Below are 26,421 nucleotides of genomic sequence, written 5' to 3'. Positions count from 1 at the left end.
TCATCATTTTTTACCCCAACAATAGTTCATAGATGAGAAATGTCTCCAAATAATCTTTGAAAGTCATTAAGAGTCTGTAGTCTCTCTCTCCGAATTTGCACCTTTTGGGGTCTAATTTTTTGTAGCTCTATTTTATATCCTAAATAATTAATAGAATCTCCTCTTTGTATGTCTTCAGGGGCAATTTGTAATCCTCAGCAAGTCAAAATTTTCTTTACTTCTTCAAACATTCTTTCTAAAGTATCTGCATGTGAGTCAGCTAGTAAATTATCATCCATATAATGATAAATTGTAGATTTAGGAAATTTTTTACGTATCACTTCCAATGGATGTTGTACAAAATATTGGCACAGAGTTGGGCTATTCAACATTCCCTGTGGGAGGACCCTCCATTGAAATCTTTTAACTGGTTGAGAATTATTATAAGTAGGCACTGTGAAAGCAAATCTTTCTCTGTCTTTTTCTTGTAAGGGTATTGAAAAGAAACAGTCTTTTAAATCAATAACTATGAGAGGCCATCCTTTTGGTAACAGACTAGGCAAAAGAATCCCAGATTGTAGAGAGCCCATTGGCTGAATTACTTTGTTAATTGTTCTATGGTCTGTTACCATTCTCCATTTACCAGATTTCTTTTTAATAACAAATACAGGAGAATTCCAAGGGCTGGTTGATTCTTCAATATGCTGAGCATTTAACTGTTCTTCTACCAGCTCTTCTAAAGCCTGAAGTTTCTCTGTTGTTAAAGGCTATTGCTGAACCCATACAGGCTTGTCTGTTAACCATATTAAAGGTAGAGCTGTTGGTGTCTTTGGAAGATCATCAGTTGTTGTGCCCTGTTCTTGTATAATATGGATGGCTAGTGACCACTCATTAGAACAATATCTTCTAATATTTCTCTCAGAAACATGTGCTAGTTTATGATTTGTTTCTGAGATTGGAGGGATGTTAATCTGAGTATTCCATTGTTGCAACAAGTCTCGACCCCACAGGTTCATAGCTATGTTAGCCACATATGGTTTTAATTTTCCTCTCTGTCCTTCTGGACCTATACGTTCGAGCCATCTTACACTCTGTTTCACTTGAGATAATGTCCCAATTCCTAACAGTTGAACATTTACCTCCTGAAGAGGCCAAGTGGATGCAATTATGGTAACATCCGCACCTGTGTCTACCAGACCAGACAACAAAACACCATTTATTTTTATCGTTAATTTTGGTCTTTGTTCATTAATAAAAGTTTGCCAAAATTTTTTCTTTATGTTTTCTCCTGAATTTTCTATTCTCTCTGTTTCATCATCCTGACCAGCATGATTTATTCCAACAGGCATTTGGTTATTTAATTGCTCTGAGTAGGGGTTTCCTCTACGGCTGCAGGAAAGGTTTGAACTGGATTTGCTATGGGGGCCTTCATGATGCCCCTCTGGGAGTTTCCCAAAGACTGAGGCAAAGGATTACCTTGCCTGTCCCTTGTTAATCTACATTCATTGGTCCAATGTTTTCCCTTACCACACCTTCTGCATATTCCAGAAGGAAGGGGCATTCTGTTGCCATTGTTCCTTGAAGAAACATTGTATCTAGGAATGACCTGTTTACAGTCCCTTTTCAAATGTCCTTGCTTTCCACATCCAAAACATCTAACATTCCTCAAACCTTTTGAAATTGCTTCTCCTACCCACATGATATATCATCATGGTCATGAGCCTCAATATTAACCGTGTCTCTAATCCAATCTTCCAAAGGTGCATATCTTGCCTTTAATGGCCTGATTATTCTTTTGCATGCTGCATTCGCATTCTCAAAGGCCAAAGATTCAATTATTTTCTGACTCGCTTCTGAATCTGGGACCATTCTCTTTACTGCTGAATCCAGTCTTTGTAAAAAAATCTGTGAAAGTTTCTTTTGGGCCTTGTATAATCTTTGTAAATGACTCTGTTTTTTTTTCCTGGTTCCTCAACTCTGTCCCATGCATTCAAGGCTGCCATTCAAAATAAAATTAGGGTTTGGACATCATATAAACATTGTGTTTGTACTGAAGCATATTGGCCTTCTCCAATCAGCTGATCCTGGCAAACTTTTATTTCTTTATCCCTCCATTGTTTTTCTATGTTTTTAGCTTAATCCTTGAACCAAGTTAGCCACTGAAGCCTTTGACTGGGTTCTAGAACAGCCTGTGCCAGCTCATGCCAGTCCTGTGGTGTAAACCTATTGTATGTTGACCAAGAATTTACCATTTGTTTTACATACAGGGAATGCATGCCATAAGATACTATTGCCTCCTTAAACCTTCATAAATCCAACATTTCAATTGGAGCCCAAATATTTTGTGTAGTCATTTGATTAGGCAACTGCTGTACAGTTACAGGATAAATTAAGGGTGACTGTTAGAAAACAGGCTTTCTTTCTGTAACCTTATGATCTAATCTTGAAACAATTTCACTGTTAATTTCTTCTGTCTGAATTTTTACAAGTTTAACAAGTTTTTCTAAAGCTATCATCCTGGCACTTAAATAGACTATCTTTGTAAATAGTAAAATGAGGATAAGCATGGCAATAAACTGCATAATTCCATCAACATTAATCTTCTCATATAGTTGTTCCATTGTCTGACTGCCTAAAATTTCAAACAAAGCCCAATTTTCTTCTAATGTAAACATAAAACTGATTTTTTTAAATGTGGAAAAAAGTTCTCTTTTAAAAAGTTTCCTTTAAAATATCTGATATGTTAAGTGACTTACCAAGTCTGTGTAGAACAGTAGAAATCCGAGTGAATTTCAAAACAGCCACCTAGTGTCCGAGGTGTGAATCCAGAGAGAGAGAGAGAGAGAGAGAGAGAGAGAGAGAGAGAGAGAGAGAGAGAACGCAAGAAAGCGTAGCCCACTAAAGCTTAAATCCAGCCACGTGTTTCCTCTTGAGCCGAGTCAAGGCTTGGCTCTGGATTCCTTAAGTTCCAACCACATACATTGGCTTTACGGGCAGGGGCCCTGTTTGGCAGGTCAGGCCTGAGTTGTTTGTAGCACTGGCTTTAAGCAAGTAGCTCATGGTTAGTCCAGCCTGAGGCCAAGCCAACCTCCCGGGCTTGGGAGCTGGCTGCCCAGAGGGAAACCGGACCTGCCACCAAGCCAAGTCAAGCGGTTTTTAGTGGATTCTTATCATGCTGGGTGCCAAATGTAGATGTAACCAACCATCTTATTAAATAAGAAACACAGAACCAACGCAAAGAAGAAAGCCAAGAGATCAGAGCTAAGAGCCTTACTCTGAAGCTAGCCTCTTTAGCCAAGAGACCTCTCCAAAAGAGAGCAACTTCCTGTCTGTTTGTCTTTATATAAACTTTTTGTTCTGCCTTCTCATTGGTTGTAAACCCAAACACATGACTACCTCATCACTGCCTGTATGTACAGTCCTCCAGGTCTTCTATGGTATTGAGATTAAAGGTGTGTGTCTCCAATGTTGGCTATATCCTTGAACACACAGAGATCTACCTAGCTCTGCCTACAAAGTGCTGGGATTAAACGTGTGCACCACCACCACCATGCTCTTGCTATGGCTCTAATAGCTCTGACTCCCGGGGAACTTTATTTATTAACATACAATTAAAATCACATTTCAGTACAAATAAAATACCACCATAAGAGGTTATTCCATTTTTTTTGTATTTGTTGTGATTTGCTTTGGAAAAGGTTCTATGGGGTGCTGAGAAGGTATATTCTCTTGTTTCTCGGTGGAATGTTCTGTAGATGTGTATGAAGTCCATTTGAATCATAATGACTATTCCCTTATATTCTGTTAAGTTTAGTTACTGTCTGACAGCCCTGTTTGTAAGATGAAATGTTAAATGGTCTTATAAATGAAATCACCAGAGCCAGGTATTGGGGTGAACACTGAAAGGTCAGAGAAACAGAACAAGCCACATCCAACCTCACCTTGCCAATTCCTCAGCCGATCTTTTTCCCTCAGACTGAAAGTCTCTGAATCCTCATCAGAATAGATCTCAGATGAACTGCTGCTAAAAGCTAAAAGCTAAAAAAAAGGCTCTAGTTCCTGGTCCTCACACCTTTATACCTTTCTGCTTCCTGACATCACTTTCTGGGATTAAAGGCGTGTGTTACCATGCCTGACTGTTTCTAGTGTGGCTTTGAACTCATAGAGATCCAGGCAGATCTCTGCCTCCTGAATGCTAGGATTAAAGGTGTGTGCTACCACTGCCTAAAACTATGTTTAATATAGTGGCTGTTCTGTTCTCTGACCATCAGATAAGTTTATTGGGGTGCACAATATGTCAACCACCCCTGTTCACTGGTGAGAGTAGGATGTTGAAGTCTCCTACTATTAGTGTTGGTTTGATATTGATTTAACCTTTAGTAATGTTTCTTTTACATATGTGGTTGCCATTGTATTTGGGGGCATAAACGTTCAGAATTGAGACTTTGTCTTCATGGATTTTTCCTGTGAAGAATAAGTAATGTCCTTTTCGATCTCTTTTGATTAATTTTAGTTGGAAGTCTATTTTGTTAGATATTAGAATAGCTACACCAGCTTGCTTATTAAGCCCATTTGACTGGAAAGACTTTTGCCAGCCCTTTACTCTGAGTTGGTGTCTGTCTTTTAGGCTTAGGTGTGTTTCTTGTATGCAGCGGAAGGATGGATCCTGTTTTCGTATCCATTCTGTTAGTCTGTGTCTTTTTATAGGCGAAATGAGTCCATTGATACGAAGGGATATTAATGCCCAGTAATTGTGAATTCCTGTTATTTTTTGGTGGTAGTGTTGTGTGTTTCCCTTCTTTGGGATGTATTGGTGTGGGATTATCTATTCCCTGTATTTTCATGGGTGCATCTAACTTACTTAGGTTGGATTTTTCCTTCTAGTGCTTTCTGTTGTGCTGGCTTTGTGGACTGTAACTGGAGAGTTTCTCTCCAGGTCCCTCCAAAACCCAGCAGTCCTGCAGCCCACTTATAAAACACACAAAGACTCCTATATTATTTAAACTGTTTGGCCTAATGGCTCAGGCTTCTAGCTATCTAGTTCTTACATCTTAAATAAACCCATTTCTATAAATCTATACTTTGCCACATGGCTCGTGGCTTACCAGTATCTTACATGTTGGTACTCATGGCGGCAGCTGGCAGTGTGTCCTGACTCAGCTTTCCTGTTCCAAGAATTCTCTTCTCTGCTTGTCCCGCCTATACTTCTTGCCTGGCTACTGGCCAATCAGCATTTTATTTATACATAGCAATATCCACAGCAGTTTAAATCTGGTTTTATCACGGAATATTTTATTTACTCTATCTATGGCAATTGAGAATTTTACTGGGTATAATATGCTGGACTGGCATCTATGGTCTCTTAGTGTCTTCATATGTCTTTTCAGAACCTTCTGTCTTTCAGAATCTCCATTGAGAAGTCAGGAGTTATTCTGATGGGTCAGCCTTTATGTTACTTGACCTTTTTCCTTTGTACTTCTTAGTATTTTTTCTTTATTCTGTATGTTTAGTTGTTTGATTATTATGTGGCAAGGAGAGTTTATTTTGGTCCAGTCTATTTGGTGTTCTGTAAGCTTCTTGTATCTTCATAGATATTTCCTTCTTTAGGTTGGAAAAGTTTTCTTATATGATTTTGTTGAATATATTTTGTGTGCCTTTGAGCTGGTATTCTTCTCTTTCTTCTATCCCTGTTATACTTAGGTTTGCTTTTTTATGGTGCCCCAGATATCCTGGATGTTTTGTGTTATGATTTTTTAGTCTTTAATGTTTTCTTTGATGAATCTATTTCCTCTATTGTACCTTTAATACTGGAGATTCTCTCCTCCATCTCTTGCATTCTATTGGTTATGCCTGCATGTGGAGTTCCTGTTCATTTACTCAGGCTTTCCATTTCCAGTATTCCATCCATTTGTGTCTTCTTTATTGCCTCTATTTCAGTTTTCAAGTCTTGAACTGTTTCCTTCATCTGTTTGATTGCTTTTTCTTGTTTTTCTTGACTTTCTTTAAAGGATTTATTGATTTCTTCCAGGTTTTTGTTTGTCTTTTCCTCAGTTTCTTTAAGGGGATTTTTCATTTCCTCTTTAAAGACCTCTATCATCTTCTTAAAGTCATTTTAAGGTCATTTTCCTCTGCTTCTTCTACATTGGGAAGTTCAGGTCTTGCTGATGTAGACCCACTAGGTTCTGGTGGTGCTATATTGCTCTTTATGCTATTGGATATATTCTTGCACTGGCATTTATCCATCTCTTCCTCCAGTTGGTGTTAATGGTGTCTGTGTCTTAGGGAACCTCTCTTGATCCAATTGACACTCTTGGTCCAATCAAAATTCTTTGTCAATTGGAGCTGGTGGAGTCTGTGTCTCAGGGAGAGGCTTCGGTCTCGAGGATGGGAGGTTTTGAGGAGGTAGAGTGAGGCTTTTAAGTTACAGGTTCTAATGGGGAAGTGGTAGTCAAGCCTGCCTGCAGGAGTCCTGCCTACTGGCCAGTAATTGGGGCTGCAATGGGTGGTGGTATGGTGGTACAGGTTGTGCCCTTGGGCCTAAAGCCTTGAGCTATTGGGAGACTTTTAATGACTTCTTTTATATTCTTAGGGGTTATAGGTCTGTTTAAAGTGTTTATCTGTCCTTGATTTAACTTTGGTAAGTGGCATCTATCAAGAAATCCACTGCTTTTAAGGCTTTCCAGTTTTGTGGAATACAGGTTTTTAAAGTATAACCTAATGATTATTTGGATTTATTCAGAATCTGTTTTTATGTCCCTTTATTGTTTCTGATTTTATAAATTTGGATATCATCTCTGTGTCTTTTAGTTAGTTTGGATAAAGATTTGTCTGTCTTGCTGATTTTTCTCACAGAACCAATTCTTTGTTTCACTTATTCTTTGTATTGTTCTCTTTGTTTATATCTTATAGTTTTCAGCCCTCAGTTTCCTTAGTTATTTCCTGGCATCTACTCCTCTTAGGTATGCCTACTTCTTTTTTATCTAGAGCTCTCAGGTGTGCTGTTAATTTGTTAATATGATATCTCACAAAATTTCTTTTTAATGTACCACTTAGTGGTATAAACTTTCCTCTTAGCACTATTTTCATTGTGTCCCATAAGCTTTGCTATGTTGTATATTCATTTTCATTGAATTCTAGAAAGTCTTTAATTTCTTTATTTCTGTCCTGACTCACTTTTCATTTAGTAGAGAGTTTATCAGTTTCCATGAGTGTGTAGGCTTTCTGTTGTTGTAGTCCAGCTTCAATCCATGGCAGTCTGATAGGATGCAGATTATTATTTCAAATTTTCTAGTAGATGTTTCTAGTAGAAATTTGTTTGGTGACTGAGTATATGGTCAATTTTGGAGAAAGTTTGGAGAGGCACTGAAAAAAAGGTATATTCTTTTGTGTTTGGGGAAAATGTTCTGTAGATATCTGTTATATCCATTTGGTTTATAACATCTGTTAGCTCCAGATTGAGTTTTGTCTAGATGACCTGTTCATTGGTGAGCACGGGGTACTAAAGTCTCTTACTATCAATGTGTGAGGGTCAATGGGTAATTTAAATTTTAGTAATGTTTCTTTTACAAGGGTGGGTATGCTTGCATTTGAGGCATAGATGTAAACTCTTGTAGAGATCAGGGATACAAGAAACATACCTCAACATAAAAATGCAATGTACAGCAAGCCAAGAGCCAACATCAAATTAAATGGAGAGAAGCACAAAGAAATTTCACTAAAATCAGAAATACAACAAGGATGTCCATTCTTTCCATATCTACTCAATAGAGTTCTTGAAATTCTAGTTAAAGTGGTAAGAAAGCTGAAGGAGATCAAGAGGACACAAAGAAAGAAAGAAGTCAAACCATTGCTATTCACAAATGATATGTTATTATACATAAACAATCCCCAAAATTCTAGCAGGGAACTGCTACAGCTGATAAAGTCACTACACCTTTAGCAAAGTGGCTGGATACAAGATTAACTCTAAAAAATAATAACCAGTAGCCCTCTTACATACAAATAACAAATGGAGTGAGGAAGAAGTCAGAGAAACAATATCCTCACAATATCCTCGAATAATATAAATTATTCTGAGGTAACACTAACTAAGCAAGCAAAAGATTTGTATGATAAAAAACTTCAAGTTTTTGATTGAAGAAAAAAATTGAAGAGGATATCAAAAGATATAAAGATCTCCCATGTTCAAGGATCAGTAGGATCAAAATCAGTAAAAGAAATTCTAGGGATGTCACCAGTCCTGATTTCTACTGTACTACAGAGCAAGAGAAATAAAACCCACATGGCATTGGCATAAAAACAGAAAGGTGATTAATGGAATTTAACTGAAGACCTAGACATAACTTCACACACCTATGGATGCCTCATATTTGACAAGGAAGCCAAAAGTGCACAATGGAAAAAAGAAAGCATCTACAAGTAGTGTTAGTCTAACTGGATGCCTGCATGTAGAAGAATGTAAATAGATCCATACTTATCACCCTACACAAAACTCAAATCCAAGTGGATCAAAGACCTCAACATAAAATCAGATATACTGAACCTGATAGAAGAGAAAGTGGGGAATAGACTTGAACACATTGTCACAGGAGACAGCTTCCTGAACAGAAAATGAATAGCACAGGCACTAAGGTCAACAATTAATAAATGGAATCTCATGAAACTGAAAAGCTTCTGTAAGGCAAAGGACACTGTCAATAGAACAAAATGATAGCCTATGAAACAGGAAAAGATTTTCATCAACTATACATCTAACAGGGAACTAATATCCAAATTATATAAAAAACTAAATAAACTAGACATCAACAAACCAAATAATCCAATAAAAATGGTATACAGAGCTAAACAGAGAATTCTCAATAAAGAAATCTCAAATTGCTGAGAAACAGTTAAAGAAATGTTCACTATCCTTAGCCATCAGGGAAATGCAAATCAAGACAACTCTGAAATTACATCTTATGCCTGTCAGAATGGCTAAGATCAAGAGCACAAGCAACAGCTCTAGCTGAAGAGGATATGGAGCAAGGGGAACCCCCTTCCAATGCTGGTGGGATTGCAAACTTATACAACCACTATGGAAATCCATATGGCAGTTCCACAGAAAACTGGGAATTGACCTACCTTAAGACCCAGCTATACCACTACTGGACATATACCTGAAGGATGCTCCATCCTACCACAAAGACATTTGCTCAGCTAACTTTGTAGTGACTTTATTCATAATAATCTGAAACTGGAAACAATCTATATGTCCCTCATCCAAAGAATGAATAAAGGAACTATGGTACACTTATACAGGGGAGTATTACTCAGCTGTTAAAAAAATGACATCATGAAATTTGCATGCAAATGGATGGATCTAGGAAAAAATCATTCTGAGTGAGGTAACACAGACCCAGAAAGATGAACATAGTGTGTACTCACTTATAAGGGGATATTAGCTGTTAAGTAAATGATAATCATGGTACAATTCCACAGACCCAGGAAGACTAAGTATTAAGGAGGGCTCTAAGGAGGACACATGGATCTCCATGGGAAGGGGAAATTGAATAGATTTTTGTGAGTGTTCTGGGGGCAAGTGACAATAGGAACAGAAGGGGACAGTTAAGTAGAGGGATGGAGGGAAATAGCACTGGGAAGGACAAGTGGAATTAGTGTTTGGGGGTCATGTGGAAACCTAGCTTACTAGAAACTCCCAGGATTCTATGAGAGTGACCGTATCAAGGACTCCTAGTAATGGAGGATACAGATCATGGACTGGCCATCTTCTCTAACCAGGCAAGTAAGTCTTCCAGTGGTGGGACTGGACCAACTCAGACACAAAACCTTTGACCTACAATCTATCCTACCTGTGAGGAATGCTGGAGCAACAGAGGGGCAGAACTTATGGGAGTGGCCATTCAATGACTGGTCTAATTTGAGGCCCACACCAGGAGAGGGAGCCCATGCCTGACATTGTTTAGATGACCAGGAACTGGAGACTAGACAACCCAGAGACCTAAGATAGAAAAAAAAATCAACAAAATGATTCCTAATTCTGTTAAACTCATAGATCAGTGCCTAGCCCAACTGTCACCAGAGAGGCATCCTCTGACAGCTTATGGGATCAGATACAGAGACCCATAGCCAAACATTAGGTAGAGTGAAAGCCCAAATTGGAGATATTCCTCAGGTCTTTCCCCTTAGAGTTTGGGGAATCCCACAGAAAGTGGGGGTGGAGATAGATGAGAATTATAAGAGCCAGAGGGATCAAGGACACCACAAGAACATGACCCACAGAATCTACTAAGTGGGGCTCATAGGGGCTCACAGAGAATGAAGTGGTAATTGCAGAGCCTGCATGGGTCTGTGTGAGATCCTCTGCAAATGTCATGGTTGTTAGCTTGGCATTTTTGTGGGACTCCTAATGGTGGGAGAGGGGATATTTCTGACTCTTTCACCTGCTCTTCGCATTTTTTCCCTCCTACTGGGTTGCCTTGTCCAGCCTTGATATGAGGGTATGTGCCTAGTTTTATTTCACCTTGTTATGCCACATTTATCTGATATCCCTGTGAGGCCTGCTCTTTTCTGAAACAGAGGAGGAGTGGATCTGTGGGAGAGGAGAGGTGGTGGAGGGAAATGGGAGGAGAGAGGGGAGGGAAAACTATAGTCAGGATGTATTGTGTGAGAGAAGACCAAATAAAATATAATAAAGAGAGACTTTACAGTTCATGTTCCTTTATAAAAATGAACTGTTCTAGTCTCTTCTGCTTTAAATAATCTATAAAGACAACAGTTCCAGAGATCTCATTACTAAACTCAAAAGTTAAGATGTTGAGGACAGCCATCTTAAGGAATCTGAGAGACCCTGATATTATCACAACAACACAAGGGGATTCCATGCCTTTATTAAAATAGTTCTGTGTATAAGCACCTAACAACTGAGACAAAAATGTCATCATCTGCCATGATTTACATTGTCAGATTCTGCCTTAAGTCTAATGACTTCCTAACACTGTGGTTCTTGAGTACCTTATGGTAGAAGAAGACCTTGTTTTTAACATTAATATGAAGATTGTAAATAACAAGTTGCTAAATGATACAGTGTATGTGTTTTGATATGTCACATAATACTATCAGATGACCCCACAACCTTCCATGAACATGGAATTTAGCAGGTCCCTCTCAAACTAAAATATCTATGTATTTGCTCAGTTCCTCAGAGATTGCAGAGAGGAAATGGTCCAGCTCCAAGGAAGTATTGTAGAAGAGATCTTCCATCAGCCCCAAGGAAGTTGTGGAGAGGAGATCTTCAATCCTCTTCAGCCCTTAAAATTGGATTGCAGTCTCAACTGGGGAACCTGAGACAGTAAAGAAAGAGAGAAAAGGATTCTGATTTGAACTATAAAATTTATATCTGCAAAATATACAATTGAAAGGTTCTTTGATCAAATTTTGTTCTGTCTAAAAAGTGTAGATTTTTTAAAAAAAAATTTAAATTAAAATACGAATTCATTGCTTCTCCCTTCTCTTTCTTCTCTAGTTCCTTTAAGATAACCTCCTTCAAAGCCTTCCCATGCCCCATCAAAATGATAGTCTCTTTTTCTTTGATTATTTTTGTTAAACACACACATATATGTATATGTATGCACAGATATATAAATACAACATGCTAAGACTGTTTTTGTTTGTATATGTATTTTCAGGGCAAAAAAATGACATTTTTATTTTGAGCTTTATATATAGATGCCAATGAGTGTCCATGTGGCCTGTGATTCATACTCTCCTCCACATCTTAAACTCAGTAAGGACTGAATCAATATGGATTTGTTTAAAATGATTCTTTGACAAATATTCTTCAAATGTGAACATAGGATTTCACTTTTCAAGAAAGGATGACTAAGGCAGTGAAAACAATAATACAAAACTTTAGGGAAATGTATTTTAAACCAAATAATACACTTTTGTGTAAAGCCAAAGTTTAGCAGCAAGATGAAATATTTTTCTAGTTTTCAAAAATTCTAAAAATATATCACCTATGTATTATCTTTGCAATTTTCATATAGTAGTATCAAAATAAATATAATAGTATTGTGAATAATAACTCCTGGGTATGAGAATATCTACACTTATAGAAACTAATAAACATAAAATGAATTAAAAAAGTCTAAATATTTCCTGAAAGAATTAAAATATATCAGTGAGAGTGGCTGGAGAGATGGCTCAGTGATTAAGAGTATTTGTTGCTCTTCCAGAGGACCAGAGTTTGGATCCCAGTACCCTTATTAGATGGCTTATAGTCACATGTAACTCCAATTCCAGAGAATCCAAAAACACTTTCTAAGCTTAAGTTTCGCATATGTACTCTTGTGTACATACCCACACACAGTCACAGACAAACATGATTAAAAGTGAAAAAAATCCTCAAAATACACTGATCAGAAGTATAAATGGACCCAAATATCTGGTTTTTCAAGATGATGCTGAAACTAAACAACAACAACAAAAAAATGGGTGTTTGGATTTTTTAGAATATATTCTTAAACAATGATAAAAATAGTTTCAATGTAAAGAAATAGAAAAAGAAATCACTGAAGGTAAGCCTTAGTCTTTAAAGACCAAGCCATTTATCCAGCTCATATCTGAAAGCTCCATCAATATTAGCTAGCTTTCATAGTTCAGGAAGGTACTATGTATGCTACCAGGGGATAAAAGTAATCATAAATTATACACAGCTGTGAACCCTGCCAGCCTGCTGCTGTAATAGTGGCACAGACATCAAAAGATCAACCAACCACTTTTTCATTGGATTTAAGTTCCAATCCACAAGATGAATTATTGGTGAAATTATTAAGGCCACTCCACTTAGTTAAAAGGAAGATTTATTTAGTGTGTAACTTACAAAAAGGGAAAAGTAGGTCGCAGGGTCTGGGGAAGGTGTATCTCAGTCCAACAGTGTTCTGTGGAGCTCTGCTTGGTCCACCTCCACCGTTCAGGGTCCCGGCACCGAGAGAGCGCTCGCCCATCCAGATCTCAGGTCTCCAGGCACCTCCCCTGGCCCCGCCTCGTAGGCGTGATAGTTTCCAGAGTCTCAATGGGGGTTGGAACTTCCAGATCCAAGCTGGAATGGCTACCCACTACATCTCCCCCTTTTTGTCTAAATAAGAAGGTTCTAAACTAATATAAGACTATATACAAAGGAATGGTTATCGAATATTATCCAGGAATAATGAGGGATAATGACCTAGATAAGATGGAACTACAACCAATGCAAACAATATCAAGCAAGAAACACATACTAAAATCCAGAGAAGTATAGAGCATAGGTAAATGGCATGTTATAAAGATCATTCCAAAAGGTGTCCTATCCTAAAGAACCTGAATCTAATACTTAATATGTTCTATCTAAGATATTATATATACTAAGTTGTAACTCTCAAAAACTGTTAGTCTTCAATCCCATCAAAGACCTGAGAAGGAACATAATGGTACCTGAGAAATGGTAGATGGATGCAAGCAACTTTCAGGAATCTTGCAAAAGTAGACCAAGACAGCTGGCAGCCTGGACAGTCACTTAATGTTTTTCAGCATTGTTGGTGCATTCAAATTGGCTACAGGCCTACCTAGAGTATCTGACAGACCATTTTCAGAAGCAGGAATTATGAAAGACCATCTTACCCTGTCTTGGCAGAGTACAGTGGTCGCTTTCCTTGTGTCCCGCTTGTCCAGAAAGGACAGCATTGCATTTGTACTGTCAGCCGTCAAGGCAAGGGCAGTTCTTTGCCCAGTAGGACATTTTGTGCCCAAAAGACAAACTTCCAAATGGAAATGTCTTAGAAGCCCAACATTCTCTCGGCATCAAATTGGTGCAGCCAGGAGCAATTGTGTCTCTCACATCAACAGAATTCTAAGTTATTTAAATACCATATTCTCTAGATCTATGAAGTGTTTGAAGATTACCTTTCCATCTGACCTATGTATCTGTAAATCTGGATAACCTAACCAACGTAACTATAGAGATGACAGGCATAGGTGAGTATAAATCTATAAGTCTTATCTACCAAAATAACCTAAGGACTAAGGCTTCACGTATAAGGGAGCAGTATATTCTGATACAATGGAGAAGCTATACATTAGCTCACAATAATTGTAACAGCATGCAAAAGACTTATGCAAGCCTAAACCAGACCAAACCACAGCAAGTAATATAAATTGAACATGAAATTTCATCCCTAGCTTTAGAGTTATTGGCAATTGTTAGCTTTTGGGAGAGGGAGAGACAATTTTCTAAAATTATATACTCTTAAACTTTCCTACACCAACGAAATGAGTCCATTACTTTTAAGTTCAGCAAATTGGCAATATGCAGACAGAAGATAGCCAGATTTTTTTTTTGCCAAAATATCCTTTGAATGACTTTTGGTCCAGTTGTTTACAGAGATTTTATTTCCCTTGGAAGCTCTTGAGCTGGGTCTATCTAGTCCACACTATTCTCAGCACTGTCTTCCAGGCTCCTAGTAGAATGACCTGTTAAGTTATTTGTATAGACTTTGACTGATTTTCTAGTCCAAAGTTCCAAAGTCATCTACATTTTCTCCAAAACCCAGCAGGATAGGATCCTTCTTAGCAACACCCCATTCTTTGCTAATCCACACCTTTATTAATTACTTTTGGTTGCTGTGATAAAATGCCACATAAAATTGACTTGTCAAAGAAAGTTTGTCTTTGACTATGGTTTCAGGGGTAGATGGGGTCCCTGATGGCTAGAGAGAGAGACGTATGACAGCAGGTGGCTGTGTCAGGAAACTGAGAGATCCCATCAGGATAATACAGAGGTAACAAAATCTGTGGTACTGGTAATGATGTTGTTGAAGCAGGAAGAGGAGGGTCTGAGACTTAGATTGTAGCCATGACTCCTTCTTTCCTACCACACCCTTGCTACAAATAATCTTGGAAGATTCTAGAATATATAAGAAGGGGAAAGTTAACTGAACAGCAGCTACTTGATGAAATGCTTATGAGGTTGTCATTAATGATGGAAATAATTTGCTATGATGAAGCTGTTTAGGAACTACTCATACTCCTGTGTGTAGCCCATCACTGACATTCCCCAAGTAAGCCCAATAATCTCAGTGGCTCACCAAGTTGGACTTTGGTGGAATGTTTATTTGACCTGTTCCTAGTGCTCAATATAGTGTGAATAGATGTTCATATCTCCCCAGAAAAACTTAATGTAACCGTGCCCCGAACAGCATCATATGTATGACACCAAAGAATGTTGCCAGCTCAAATGATTAGTACATCCTCTTGGACCATGGCTGCAGTTGTCTCTGTGTGCCTGGAATAAAGAGTGTAAGGATGTTTCTCTTGGTGACCCTGTGTTCACAGGCTTTTAAAAACTTCCAAAAGTTAATAACCTCAGCTTGTGATGTGTGGGATCTGGCCATTTATTGAGATTCATTCAAGGCAATTCCCCATTGTCTAATGACCCCTACATCTTCAGGGTCATGGTTTCTTTGGCCAAAACTTTACAGGTTCCTTTTCCTTTTTGGACAAATGGCAATTTCTCAAAACTATTGCTCTGCTTCGTGTTCACAGTTATACTTGTAAATGACAAAAAAAACTAAAACCAAAACCAAATACAAAAAACAAAAACAAAAACAAACCAGGTATCTATCCCTACTATAGCTAAATGCTGCGGTGACATTTCCTCTGCAAAAGTAATTAGTTCACCAGTAGTCAATTGATAAAATGTCAACAAATTCTTTGTCAGGATGTAACATGAATTCTCTCTTGTCCATTTGAGCAAGTTTTACTACCACCATTGCAATAAGAATTTGTTCTTTTATTCCAATGTCCCACCTGAATCACCCTAGAAATGTTTTAAAGATTCTTGAACCTGTACCTCCAAACTTTTCCAGGTTGTACTCACAAATCACGTCCAAAGAATGCCACACAACTCATAGACATTGTTGACACAACAATGATCTTGCTTTTCTGTTTAAATTTTCGGTTAGTGGGCTTTTCATCACTGTAAAAAAATACCCAAGTTAATCAAGTTAAAGGAGAAATACTTTTTATACATTGTTGAGGGCCATGCTAGAGGAACAGAAAGCAGCTTTGGAACTCATGGAAAACAGCCCAGCAGTTAGCATAACCATGTAGGGTGAGCCTTGGAGAGACAGAGCACAGAAGACTAGTTTTGTGAGGATCTCATGCTGTTATTGAGCATACCTCTGCTTGTTGTCCTTGAGGTCACCACATTTCTCACAATCTATTGTTGCTAGAGTTTTCCGCCTTGCCCACAGTCAGGACAAATCTTTGTCACCCGCCAGTCCCACAGCCGCTCAGACCCAACCAAGTAAACACAGAGACTTATATTGCTTACAAACTGTATGGCTGTGGCAGGCTTCTTGTTAACTGTTCTTATATCTTTAAGTAACCCATTTCTACAAATCTATACCTTGCCACGTGGCTCGTGGCTTACCAGCATCTTCACATGCTTCTTGTGCTGGTGGCATCTGGCTGCCAGTCCTTCTGCCTTCCTGTCCTTTTATTTCTCCTCTCTGTTAGTCCCGCCTATCCTTCCTGCCTAGCCACAGCCGATCAGGTTTTATTTATTGATCAATCAGAACAACTTGACATACAGACCATCCCCCAGCACAGCCAAGTGCAGACCATCTCAAACACCTGCACTCAGGCCCATGGTCCTAATCATCCTCTATACAGACCTGCTGGGTAATGCCACAAAGAACCCAAGAAGGGCTCCCACAGGACATACAGATCATCCCACAGCACTCTATGAGTTGGATGAAAACTCTAAGGGGGTTTCTAGCCCCTCACAGGGCAGTGTCACTGGTATTCACAATAATAGTGATTGACTTTTTCTAAGCATTGCTGCTTGAGCAGATTGATTCAACCACCACCCCTTGAAAGAATGTAGAGATGTAGATTATTAGTAAAGTTAGGTTAAGATGTCTTTGTTAATGGCTTTGATGTAGACAATCTTAGGGAACAATTTAAAGTTCGGAAGGCACATTGTTAATTATTGAACAAGTAATTCTTTGAGATCAAGGAACAAGAACAAAGGCAGCCTAGTTATTACTAGCTGATGTGCCTTTCTTGCTAAAGATGGGTTGGTGACCAAAGATGATGATTAATTTCTTGTAGCCATTTTTACCCTTGGCTTCCTGGTGTGATTTAATAAAAAATGTTGGTGAGTGGATGTGTACTCTGAGGATCTAAAGTAGAAATAACTGATTGTTTGTATATTTAAAAGTTTAGACTTGGGATTCTTTTAAGATCTCTTGTAAGATTACTTTTTGAGATAAATAATAAAATGATTGATCCTTTCTTTGTAATCACAAACAGCTGCCTGTCAGTACAAAGTAACTGGCTGAAATATCCTTCACTTTCTTAAATTTTTTTTAATCAATTTATAAAAGAATCATTGCTTTGGGGTGAAAATTTTATGGTGGGAAAATTAATACAAAGAAAAATACTTAACTACTTATGGGCTTCTAAAAAAACCCACGTAACTTGTGATCATAATGTGATTTCAATTTGTTTCTGGAAAATACATAACTTGTGGTTGAGAGGTAATCTTTTCTTGTGTAGAAATTTTTGTCTTAGGAGGTATAAAAGGGATAAGAAAAAATAAGAGAAGTTGAAGGAGAACATCGGGAAAGATGGAGGAGGAGACATCAGGGAAGATGGAGGAGGAGGACATCAGGGAAGATGGAGGAGGGAAACAACTGGGAAGAAGAAGGAAAACAATGGGGTAGAAGAACAGAATGGAGAAAGAACAGAAGGAGCAGCAGAAAATGAAAAATAAAATGAACATCTAAGGTTTGATCCTCAGATAAAGTTCCCATGTGTGTCTCTGCATTTTGTCCACAGTTCCTTGACTCCACACCTCCCCTTCAGTACCTGACCTGCTGAGGGCTGGTTCCCTCGACAATAATAATTTCAGAGAGTTTAAATCATTGTTGTCTGGATGTGTTGTTTGGGTGAGGTGAGGGTTTTCACATCCTGCCTAGGGAGAGAGAGAAAGGTATAGAGTGAGTGAGGGAGATAGAGAAAGAAAGAAGGAGGAGGAAAACAAAGAAGGAAGAGGAAAAGAGGAAGAGAAGGAAGATGCAGAGGTCAGTGGTAAATGCATAGCACATATGACAATTCCTTCAGTGATCTATTTCCTTCATCTAGGCTCCACCACCTGATATTTCTACCACACCCTAAAACCACAAGACAAGGAGCAATCCTGTACTGCAGCAGCTTTTAGGAGACATCATATGCCAAACCATTCAATGTAAAATTCAAATTCTAATAATTGACTCAGGGTAATAAGCACCTCTATCCTCCAATCTTTCATCATTTGGATGTGTTGGGGTATTTGAATAGTATCTAGAAATTTTTTGAACTGTCATAGTTTTTTTTTTTAATGTAGCTACTCTACTATGTTCTAGAAGAACCAGAAGTAATTTTACTTTATATCTTGAGACATTCCATTATGCCTTTGTTCATAAATCCTCTCCAGGATCTTCCCTATCTCCCGTGACTATTAATTCATTCTATTCTATCAGATTGGCGGCAAATTTTCAGAAATAAGTGAGAACATATAGTATGTGCCTTTTTTCAGCTTAATAATTATGATCCATGAATTAAGATGCTTAATCACTACAAATATTTATGATTACTTAGGGTAATTAAACACAAATGCAACATTTAACTGTTAATAAAAATTCCTTTTATTTTCTTAAAATTATTACCATTTCCACCATGTGGATTATTGGTTTTTATCCTTGTTATTACTCTACCACCTGCTCTGATTTATTTACAGCTTTTAGAAGGTTACTGTTCACAGGAGCCACAAATATTTGAACTTGAATAGCCAGATACATCTTCACACCCATAATGTCAAATACTTGGTCATATTCAAAATTCTGTGATCACATAGTTATTTTCTTCTGTGATAAAACAGCACATAGTTGCACTGTAGATTCTCTATCCTTGGTGCTGTGTGTGGTTCTGTGCTCCTGTAAGATGGACAGTTAAAGAAATACAATTTCTTGGTTATTGTGATTTCACCTCTTACTAAAGGCAAGAGGTTTAGTTGAGATGGAAACACTATTGAGAATATATTAATTTCCTTTGAGATGCTGTGATACTTTTGAAAAGCATTATGAAGAAAAACATTAATTTACAAATTGGTTAACTTGAATTATCCAGTTTAAATTAATGAGAGTATAAAGTCTGCTGGGAGGAATCTTTCAAGGAATAAATCACCCCAGGAGATAGACAAAATTACTCTACACAGAGCATCTTTATAACTGAAATATGGACTGTAATTGTAATAAAAGGTATTTTTTGACTTCTGAATAAAATGATGGATTTTAAGTTATCTATGAATGACCTTATAAATAAGAAATGCCAGGATGTTCTGAAGAAAAAGAGGAGGAATAAATAAAGAGTTGATAGGACAGAGGAAAAGCACAGAGACACAAAAAAGGGAATCCAAAAAAAAAAAAAGAGAGGAAACAAGAAATAGTCCAAAACTCTAGACTCAACTCTCTTACATCAGTGAAAGACAAAGCCACACCCACAGGTTAAGTCATACATTCCTGGGGATATATGCCAATCAAAACTGCCAATCAAACTCACAAACCAAGCCAACCTTTCTCAAAGTCTTAATTCCAGTGGGGACATTTAATTTGACAGTGAATCTGTGTAATGCCTTAGAATTGGAGAAGAAATCCATTGCATTATTCTCCAGATCTTGGAGAGTTACAGACAAGCAGCATCTCAAGGGAGAGGTTTATTGCTTCCTTTATATGTCTTTGTATTTTATTTTCCGTGATCACTGGTGATTCAGTAGTTGATTTAAACATAGTTAAATACATATTGTATTCCCTTTATTTGGTTTAGTTTGGCCATTGTTGTTGTTACAGGAATTTTTTTCTCCTCACTGAGTGATACTAGGGATTGAGCCTTCAAGAGAAGCCCCTCGTAAGAAAATCCTGAAGTAAATGGTGAGAGCTATCCAACAGATATGCAAGTCATAACAGAGTAACACAAGAAATAGAAAAAAAGGTGACATTTCAGTGTCAACTGCCTAATCATAAGGTGAAAATATACTGAAATAGTTGAAATGTCAAATGAAGAACTTCAAAGTCTAGCAATAACAAAAAGAATGAACTCAAGTGGGATAAAGCATGTCATTGTGCGAAGTATGGACAAACTAGGCATGGGATGAAATTCATAATATGAGACATAACAGAGCACATTTGGTGACAAGTAGAATGGTTTGTTCTTTGATACATTGTGTAATCTGTTGGTCAAATCAGTTAACATTATTTTCACAGAGTTTTAGGAAAATGAAAAATATAAATTAATAAAATATTTAAACAGCTGAATCAGCTCTGTGGTTTTTCTTCATGGGACACAGAGAAGCAATAGCAATAAGCAATCTTCAGTTCCATGTAGCTGAAAGGAGAGTTCATGTTTGCTTCACTGAGAGACAGTAATACTTTCTGCCTTCAACCCTGTTGTTAATACCGTCAGGTTAACAGGTAAATGGCACTTGCACTAAAAAATATTTGCTCAGGCACTGAACTACTTTTTATCTATAATTAACCCATCCTGATGACTGTAAAAAATTACTAGGTTGTTTTTCGTGGTGGCAGAAACTAAGCACAGATAGCACAAGTATCAAGCAAGATACAAACACTGTGATGAGATGAGAGAAGTCTGGATTCTGACCAGTATTCTAGATGTGACGTTTATGTCCCATCAGGAAATTCCAAAGGTTTTGCCCATATGTTGGGAAAGTTATACTCTCCATGCCATTCTTGATGTAAAGATATTGCCTTAACCTATCTTGAGTAAAAAAGTTCAGATGCTCAGGCAGCAATGTTCCTTTGCGTATCTGGTTCAAGAGCCTCCTTTTGGGACCTCTTTCTTTAGTGCCTCAGCTAGTAATCTGAAAGATCCCATTACTTCTGCTGTATTTTTTAATGTGAGGGAGCCTCCAACTATAGTGTTCTTCTACAAGCAGAATCAGTGCATTTCTAATCCTATGCCTTCCCTGTGTCCTTGTTCCTTTTTACTCCATAAACTGACAGAACTTTGGGTGATGAGATAATTTCCCTAACTTGAGCCTCATTTCATCTGATCATTTCTCAAGTATTGTTCCATAACAAAATTGCAACAGTGTGAAGCTAGACACAATTTTTCTCTTGGCTCTTGTTAACTACTGCAGTAAGTGAATAAAAGCTTGATAGGTGCTTGTGTATGGGTTTGTCTTACAGAATCACTCGATACTTAGCAGTTTTCAATAGAAGGTCTAGGGAAAGCCAAGAGAAAGTACACTGATGAAGGCGCAATATACACTGTTCTTTTCTGAGTCTAGGTTATATACTGTTTTGCTTAAGAAAAAAATCACCAGTCTGGAGAGATTGCTCAATGGTTAGGAGCACTGGTTGCTTTTCTAGAGGATCTGAGTTAGATTCTTAGCACCTTCATGACAGCATGCAGCCAACTATAACTATAATCTTAGGGAATACAGTGCCCTCTTCTAGCCCCTGTGGACACTATCTATATACACATCATATATAGACATACATGTATGCAAAACACCCATACACATAAAGTAAAATAAAATAGATTGTCCATAGTAACTCACCAGAAATTTGTATGTTAGGGAGAAAATGTACTGTTAATAAAAAGGTATATATTGGGTTTATCATAAACAGTTTTAGATAGGTCTTAAGGTTTGTCAGATTATAGAATATTGGTAAAGTATAATAACCAAGCATTAAATTTTCTTTCCTGGGTTACTACTCTATAATCCCTTCATTTTTTTCACATGGAATTTACATTTGTTAAACAAAACAAGAACTTTTAACCTTGAGTACAATGCTAGCAGATGCTTCAGTGATATTCCATTGAATAAAGATTCAGAAGTATTTCTAGTTGAAACTCCTGTGAATACATATGTGCTTCTGGTAGAGTAGCTCAAACTTTGAAATCAAATATGGAGAAATTATATAAATATGGCAAATAGGCCAGTATTTAGAAGCTTTAGAGAATTTCTAGATGAAACATAGTGGGCTTCCCATGTTGACTAGGACAGTTGTCAGAAGGTGCAGTCAGATCTGAGGCTGTCATTGACATTGAAAGTATTAACACTGGTGCCAATAGAGGCTCTAGGAATCCCAAGAAGGTTATGTGTTAGAAGTCTTTAGATAACTGTTTTCTTTCTTAACCCAGGTATTAAAACACAAGGAACAGAAAGTCAACTTTCTGGATGTCTGCACATCCATCATTTGAGTTTCCACCTTCCCCATACGGTTTACCTCTTAGTATGAAGAAAATAAAAGTAATGAGCATGACCACGAACACCATCAGCATGCTCAGGATCATAGTCATGTCATTCAGCCACATACCATCCAAGTCTAATTGTGCATCTGAAACAAAGATTGGGCAAAGATACAAAAATTAGGGTATTCAAAGCATGGAAAGGAAGGCTTCATTAAGATTTCTGATAGATTCACCTTTCTGCTTCCAATTGTTCCATATTTCTGGATATATGAGGTTGGGGAAGTAATAGTTTGGGTCATATGGATGAATCTAAAAATGAGTACGTTTGGCATAAGCTTGGAAGAAGCTGTGAGAAAACAGATATACATTGTCCTATTCAAAGGAGCATGACACATGCTCTAAAGGACTCATGTGTATATATTACACCTTTATCTCCTTTATGAAGTGATGAGAGGCCTCAAGGATCCAGGGTTTCTTTCTAAGGGGTATGGTGAAATAGAGTGCTCTTAGGATAAATAGACTCTCTGAACTTGATATCTTACATGTTTCAAAAGTAGTATGCTAATGTATAGCATAAACAGCCATTAAAAGTGTATTTCCTAGGTGAAGTAGAAAACATTTTCAGATCTTCATAGTCAACATAATAGGGGTACTTGTTTCAGTACTACATAATTATGCTGATTAGAAACTACTTTCCTAAATTAACTGTAGTTATTAAGATATCTAATGGCATGATAGTTACTCAAAATAAAAGTATTCAGAAGATTCAAATTTTACATTTTTAATAATTAATAATTAATAAATCCACCAAAGAGTTGAAAGTGGGATCTAGAATAGATATTTGTATGTCTATGTTCATAGTAGCATTATATGTAGCACCTAAAAAATATAGGTATCACAAGTGCCCGTCACTGGATGCATGGATAAGCAAAATGTCTAATATCAATACAGTGGTTTTTTTTTTCAAACTTGTGTAGGAAAGAAATTCTGCAACAGGTTATATCATGAATAAACTTTTGAAATCATCATATTGAATTAAAGAAATTAGTTCCAAAAATACAACTATTATAAGAGTCCACCTATATAAATCACTTAGTCTAATTAAGAGTATACAGGCAGAAAATAGGATGGTAGTTTCCAGGGACTGGAGGTAGGCATAGTTACTATCAGGGAGTTACTAAAGGTTTGGGGAGACCAAAGTATTTTGAAAAATAGATAGTGATGATGTTTGAGCAGAAATAAAAATATACTAAATGTCATGGAAAGATAATGTTAAAATTATTAAGATGGTAAATTTTATGTTGTGTATATTTAATTTGAATAAAATAGGTTTTTTTCTCTTCAAGACTAATTGTTATGAAAATTCAACAGCTTCCAAAGAATGGAAAATTATTTATAAAATGTATGTTGACATATGATTTGATTCTGCCCTACAAATATAAGAATGTGTGCTCTGACCACTTCTTATCACAGAGGTACAAACAGACAGACTCATGACCTTCTGTTAAAAAAAACTCGTACCACCTCCCCATTGAAATGATCACAATGGATGGAAGCTGCTACCCTTTTTTCTCTCTTCATCACACAAAAGTATGTGATACTGACATGAAGATAGACATAGGGTCCAGATGAATGGCTCAGAGAACCTATATATCACAGAACAAAAATAATTTTTAAGGGTATTAATATCTTTCAACAAGTAATGAAAAATATTTTCAAGAAACAGTGCAGGAAAATTGAATACCCATACATGTCCATACATAACACAGTGCCCAAATGGTTTGATTATTATAAGACTTGGAGGCAAACATAGGGGGAACATTTTGCATTTATTTTGGCATTGATTTCTTGGATTTAACATCAAGGACATAGACAACAAAAGAAACAGGAGAAAAACCGGACTGTATTCTTTTAAATTGTGTATCTAAAGGCATAACTGACAAAATAAAAAGGCAACCTATGGAATGGGTAACAAGGATTAATAGCTATTGATAAAACAGAATTTCTGAAACTCACCAGTCAAACCAATCAACACTAACTAATTATGAGCAAATGACTTGAATAAACATTTCTTCAAAAAAGATATATGAATGGACAATATGCACACAAAAATGCCCAATATCACCAGGAAAAAAAACCCTATAATGAGCTACTGTTCATTTGGACATCTGATACATAAATAGGTTAAGAACCATTAAACACGTGCAAATAGAGGTATTATAGGATGCTGAAGTTCCTCTTTTTAGTGTACACGTTTGAAGAATTAAAATCAGAGTCTGGAAGAAATACTTGTATTCTTATGGTCACAGTAGCATTATGCATAATGTTAGTGTGAAACATGCACTACAACCTCTCAGGGCCGTGTTCCATTAATATAAATACACAATTCTTTCACAAAAATAGTAGAAAAGATATCAGGTGCTTAATATTAGCTTTCTTATGAAAAATGAAAGAAATGTTTCACATTTAAATCATTTGTTAATATTTGTTCTGAAAATCTTTTCTAGCATTCAATAACTTCTTTTAATGTTTTTAAATGATATTAACTCTAATTTTTTTGTTATTATGGTAAAATGAATATGCATACTTTTTATTGTGCTAGTTATTTTTAATTTCCCCATTTGAATAGTGAATGTGTTTACACTTTTGTGTAACCACTAGTACCATCAATTTCCCGAATGGCTTTTTTATCTTCCAAGCTGAAATTTTAATTCATCAAACAATTTCCCCTACTTGCAACTCCAGAAGTCATAACTCTATTTTAGGCCTGCATGGTGTTCACTCCTAGAAGTGCCTGATACAAATGGAATGGGAGAGCATTTGTCTTTTTATGACTAACTAGTTTATCATGATGTCTTAAATGTCTGCCTATGTGTGGACATAGCAGACCATAGTGTAGGATAATTTCAAAATCCTTTCTTTCAACTTAAGGCCATTTGTGTCTTCCATCCAACTAATCAATATAAAAAGTCTTCTAATTTAAGAATTCTGCATTGTGAATTTTAATTCATAGTTGTACTTATTTTAATTAATTACTTTATCTTGTAGATTAAAGGTAAAGTAGAGGGCACATTTTAAATATGCTACATTCAGTTAACCCTGAACTTTCACAATTACCATTTCAATTTTTTTCTCAAAGAGAAGAAGAATGCATTGCGGATGTTTATATCCATCATAAAATTGAGGAAAAAATTCTGTGGTGTGGATAATTTTGAGAAGCAGGTCATCTTTTGGACATCAATTGCAAGAAATCTGTCACTTAAGATGTGTAAGGTCTATCTGATTATTATCTCCTCTAGCCTAAAGATATGGCTAGAGGATAAGTTAATTCACTTAAAGATAAGTGAATTAACTGATTAAGTGATAATGTAAAAAATAACATTACCAAACTGAAGAAAACTGTTTAGGAGCAGATATATCATCACTTTATATCTTTAAACCCATAAAATCCCAGAGGCTGGAATCCAAACACTGTATGTTCCAAAGCTTATTGTTCCTGAAATGCAAACTGATAACACTCCCTATTGGCTAAGCTGTGACTGAGTATTTGGAAAAAGAGAGATTTATAGAAATTTTATAGAAATATAGCATCTTCTTTACATCACATACCTCTATTTTTTCTGTACAAACAGAAGATGAGTAATATGAGTATAACAATAGAAATAATGGTTATCATCAAGGCCACAAGCAAAGGAGATCTATATATGCAGGGGTGACCTAAAGAAAAGGTGTTAAAATCACTGGTTATTTGTTGGTAGAATCATTGAATTAACAGAAAAGGGTAAGGTCTACATTTTAATGTCATCTCTCTGCATTTCAAACAGTGCTAAGGCAAAAAGTAAAAGATCAGAGAACTGTTGGACACAAGAACAAAAACAAACAAACAAAAGAAACAAAAACAAAAACAAAGCAAAAAAACCCAGCTGATTTTAGGATGGGAATGGTCTGAGGTTGAGGACAAACATATTTAGAAAAGACAGATGTTGGTCTTTCTCTCACCCATCAATCAGTGGGGTAATTAGATATCAGGATATAATGCTCATGATTGTCATTGTCATTTTATCAGTGCCTGAAAGATGCTGGGAATAGATTAATTCTGATGACGTCTGAACTGCTTGAGACTCTATGCTCTTTGGATATAAGAAT

The 26,421-nt window shown here is 36.8% G+C and overlaps 1 protein-coding gene and 1 long non-coding RNA gene across 3 annotated transcripts in view; one reads left to right on the top strand and one right to left on the bottom strand.

The window, feature by feature from the left end:
* LOC114707452 (selection and upkeep of intraepithelial T-cells protein 10-like) overlaps positions 1-11,478 on the top strand; it is a 56,653-nt gene extending 45,175 nt beyond the window's left edge. For both annotated transcript variants that reach the window (XM_037202828.1, XM_028890185.2), the window contains exon 8: positions 11,173-11,478. In XM_037202828.1, coding sequence (XP_037058723.1) covers positions 11,173-11,322 — 150 coding nt within the window. In that variant the 3' untranslated portion in view covers positions 11,323-11,478. The remainder of the gene's footprint in view (positions 1-11,172) is intronic.
* Positions 11,479-18,680: 7,202 nt separating this feature from the next.
* LOC119087438 lies at positions 18,681-26,079 on the bottom strand. Its single transcript, XR_005090889.1, has 3 exons — positions 25,885-26,079; positions 22,311-22,421; positions 18,681-18,992 (listed from the first exon to the last, which is right to left on the bottom strand). It is a non-coding gene; the product is annotated as an uncharacterized LOC119087438 (long non-coding RNA).
* Positions 26,080-26,421: the final 342 nt, after the last annotated feature.

The sequence above is a fragment of the Peromyscus leucopus genome, chromosome 2 (genome assembly GCF_004664715.2).
Source record: "Peromyscus leucopus breed LL Stock chromosome 2, UCI_PerLeu_2.1, whole genome shotgun sequence".
In the NCBI taxonomy this organism is placed as follows: Eukaryota; Metazoa; Chordata; class Mammalia; order Rodentia; family Cricetidae; genus Peromyscus; species Peromyscus leucopus.
This window is presented reverse-complemented; position numbering and strand designations above follow the sequence as displayed.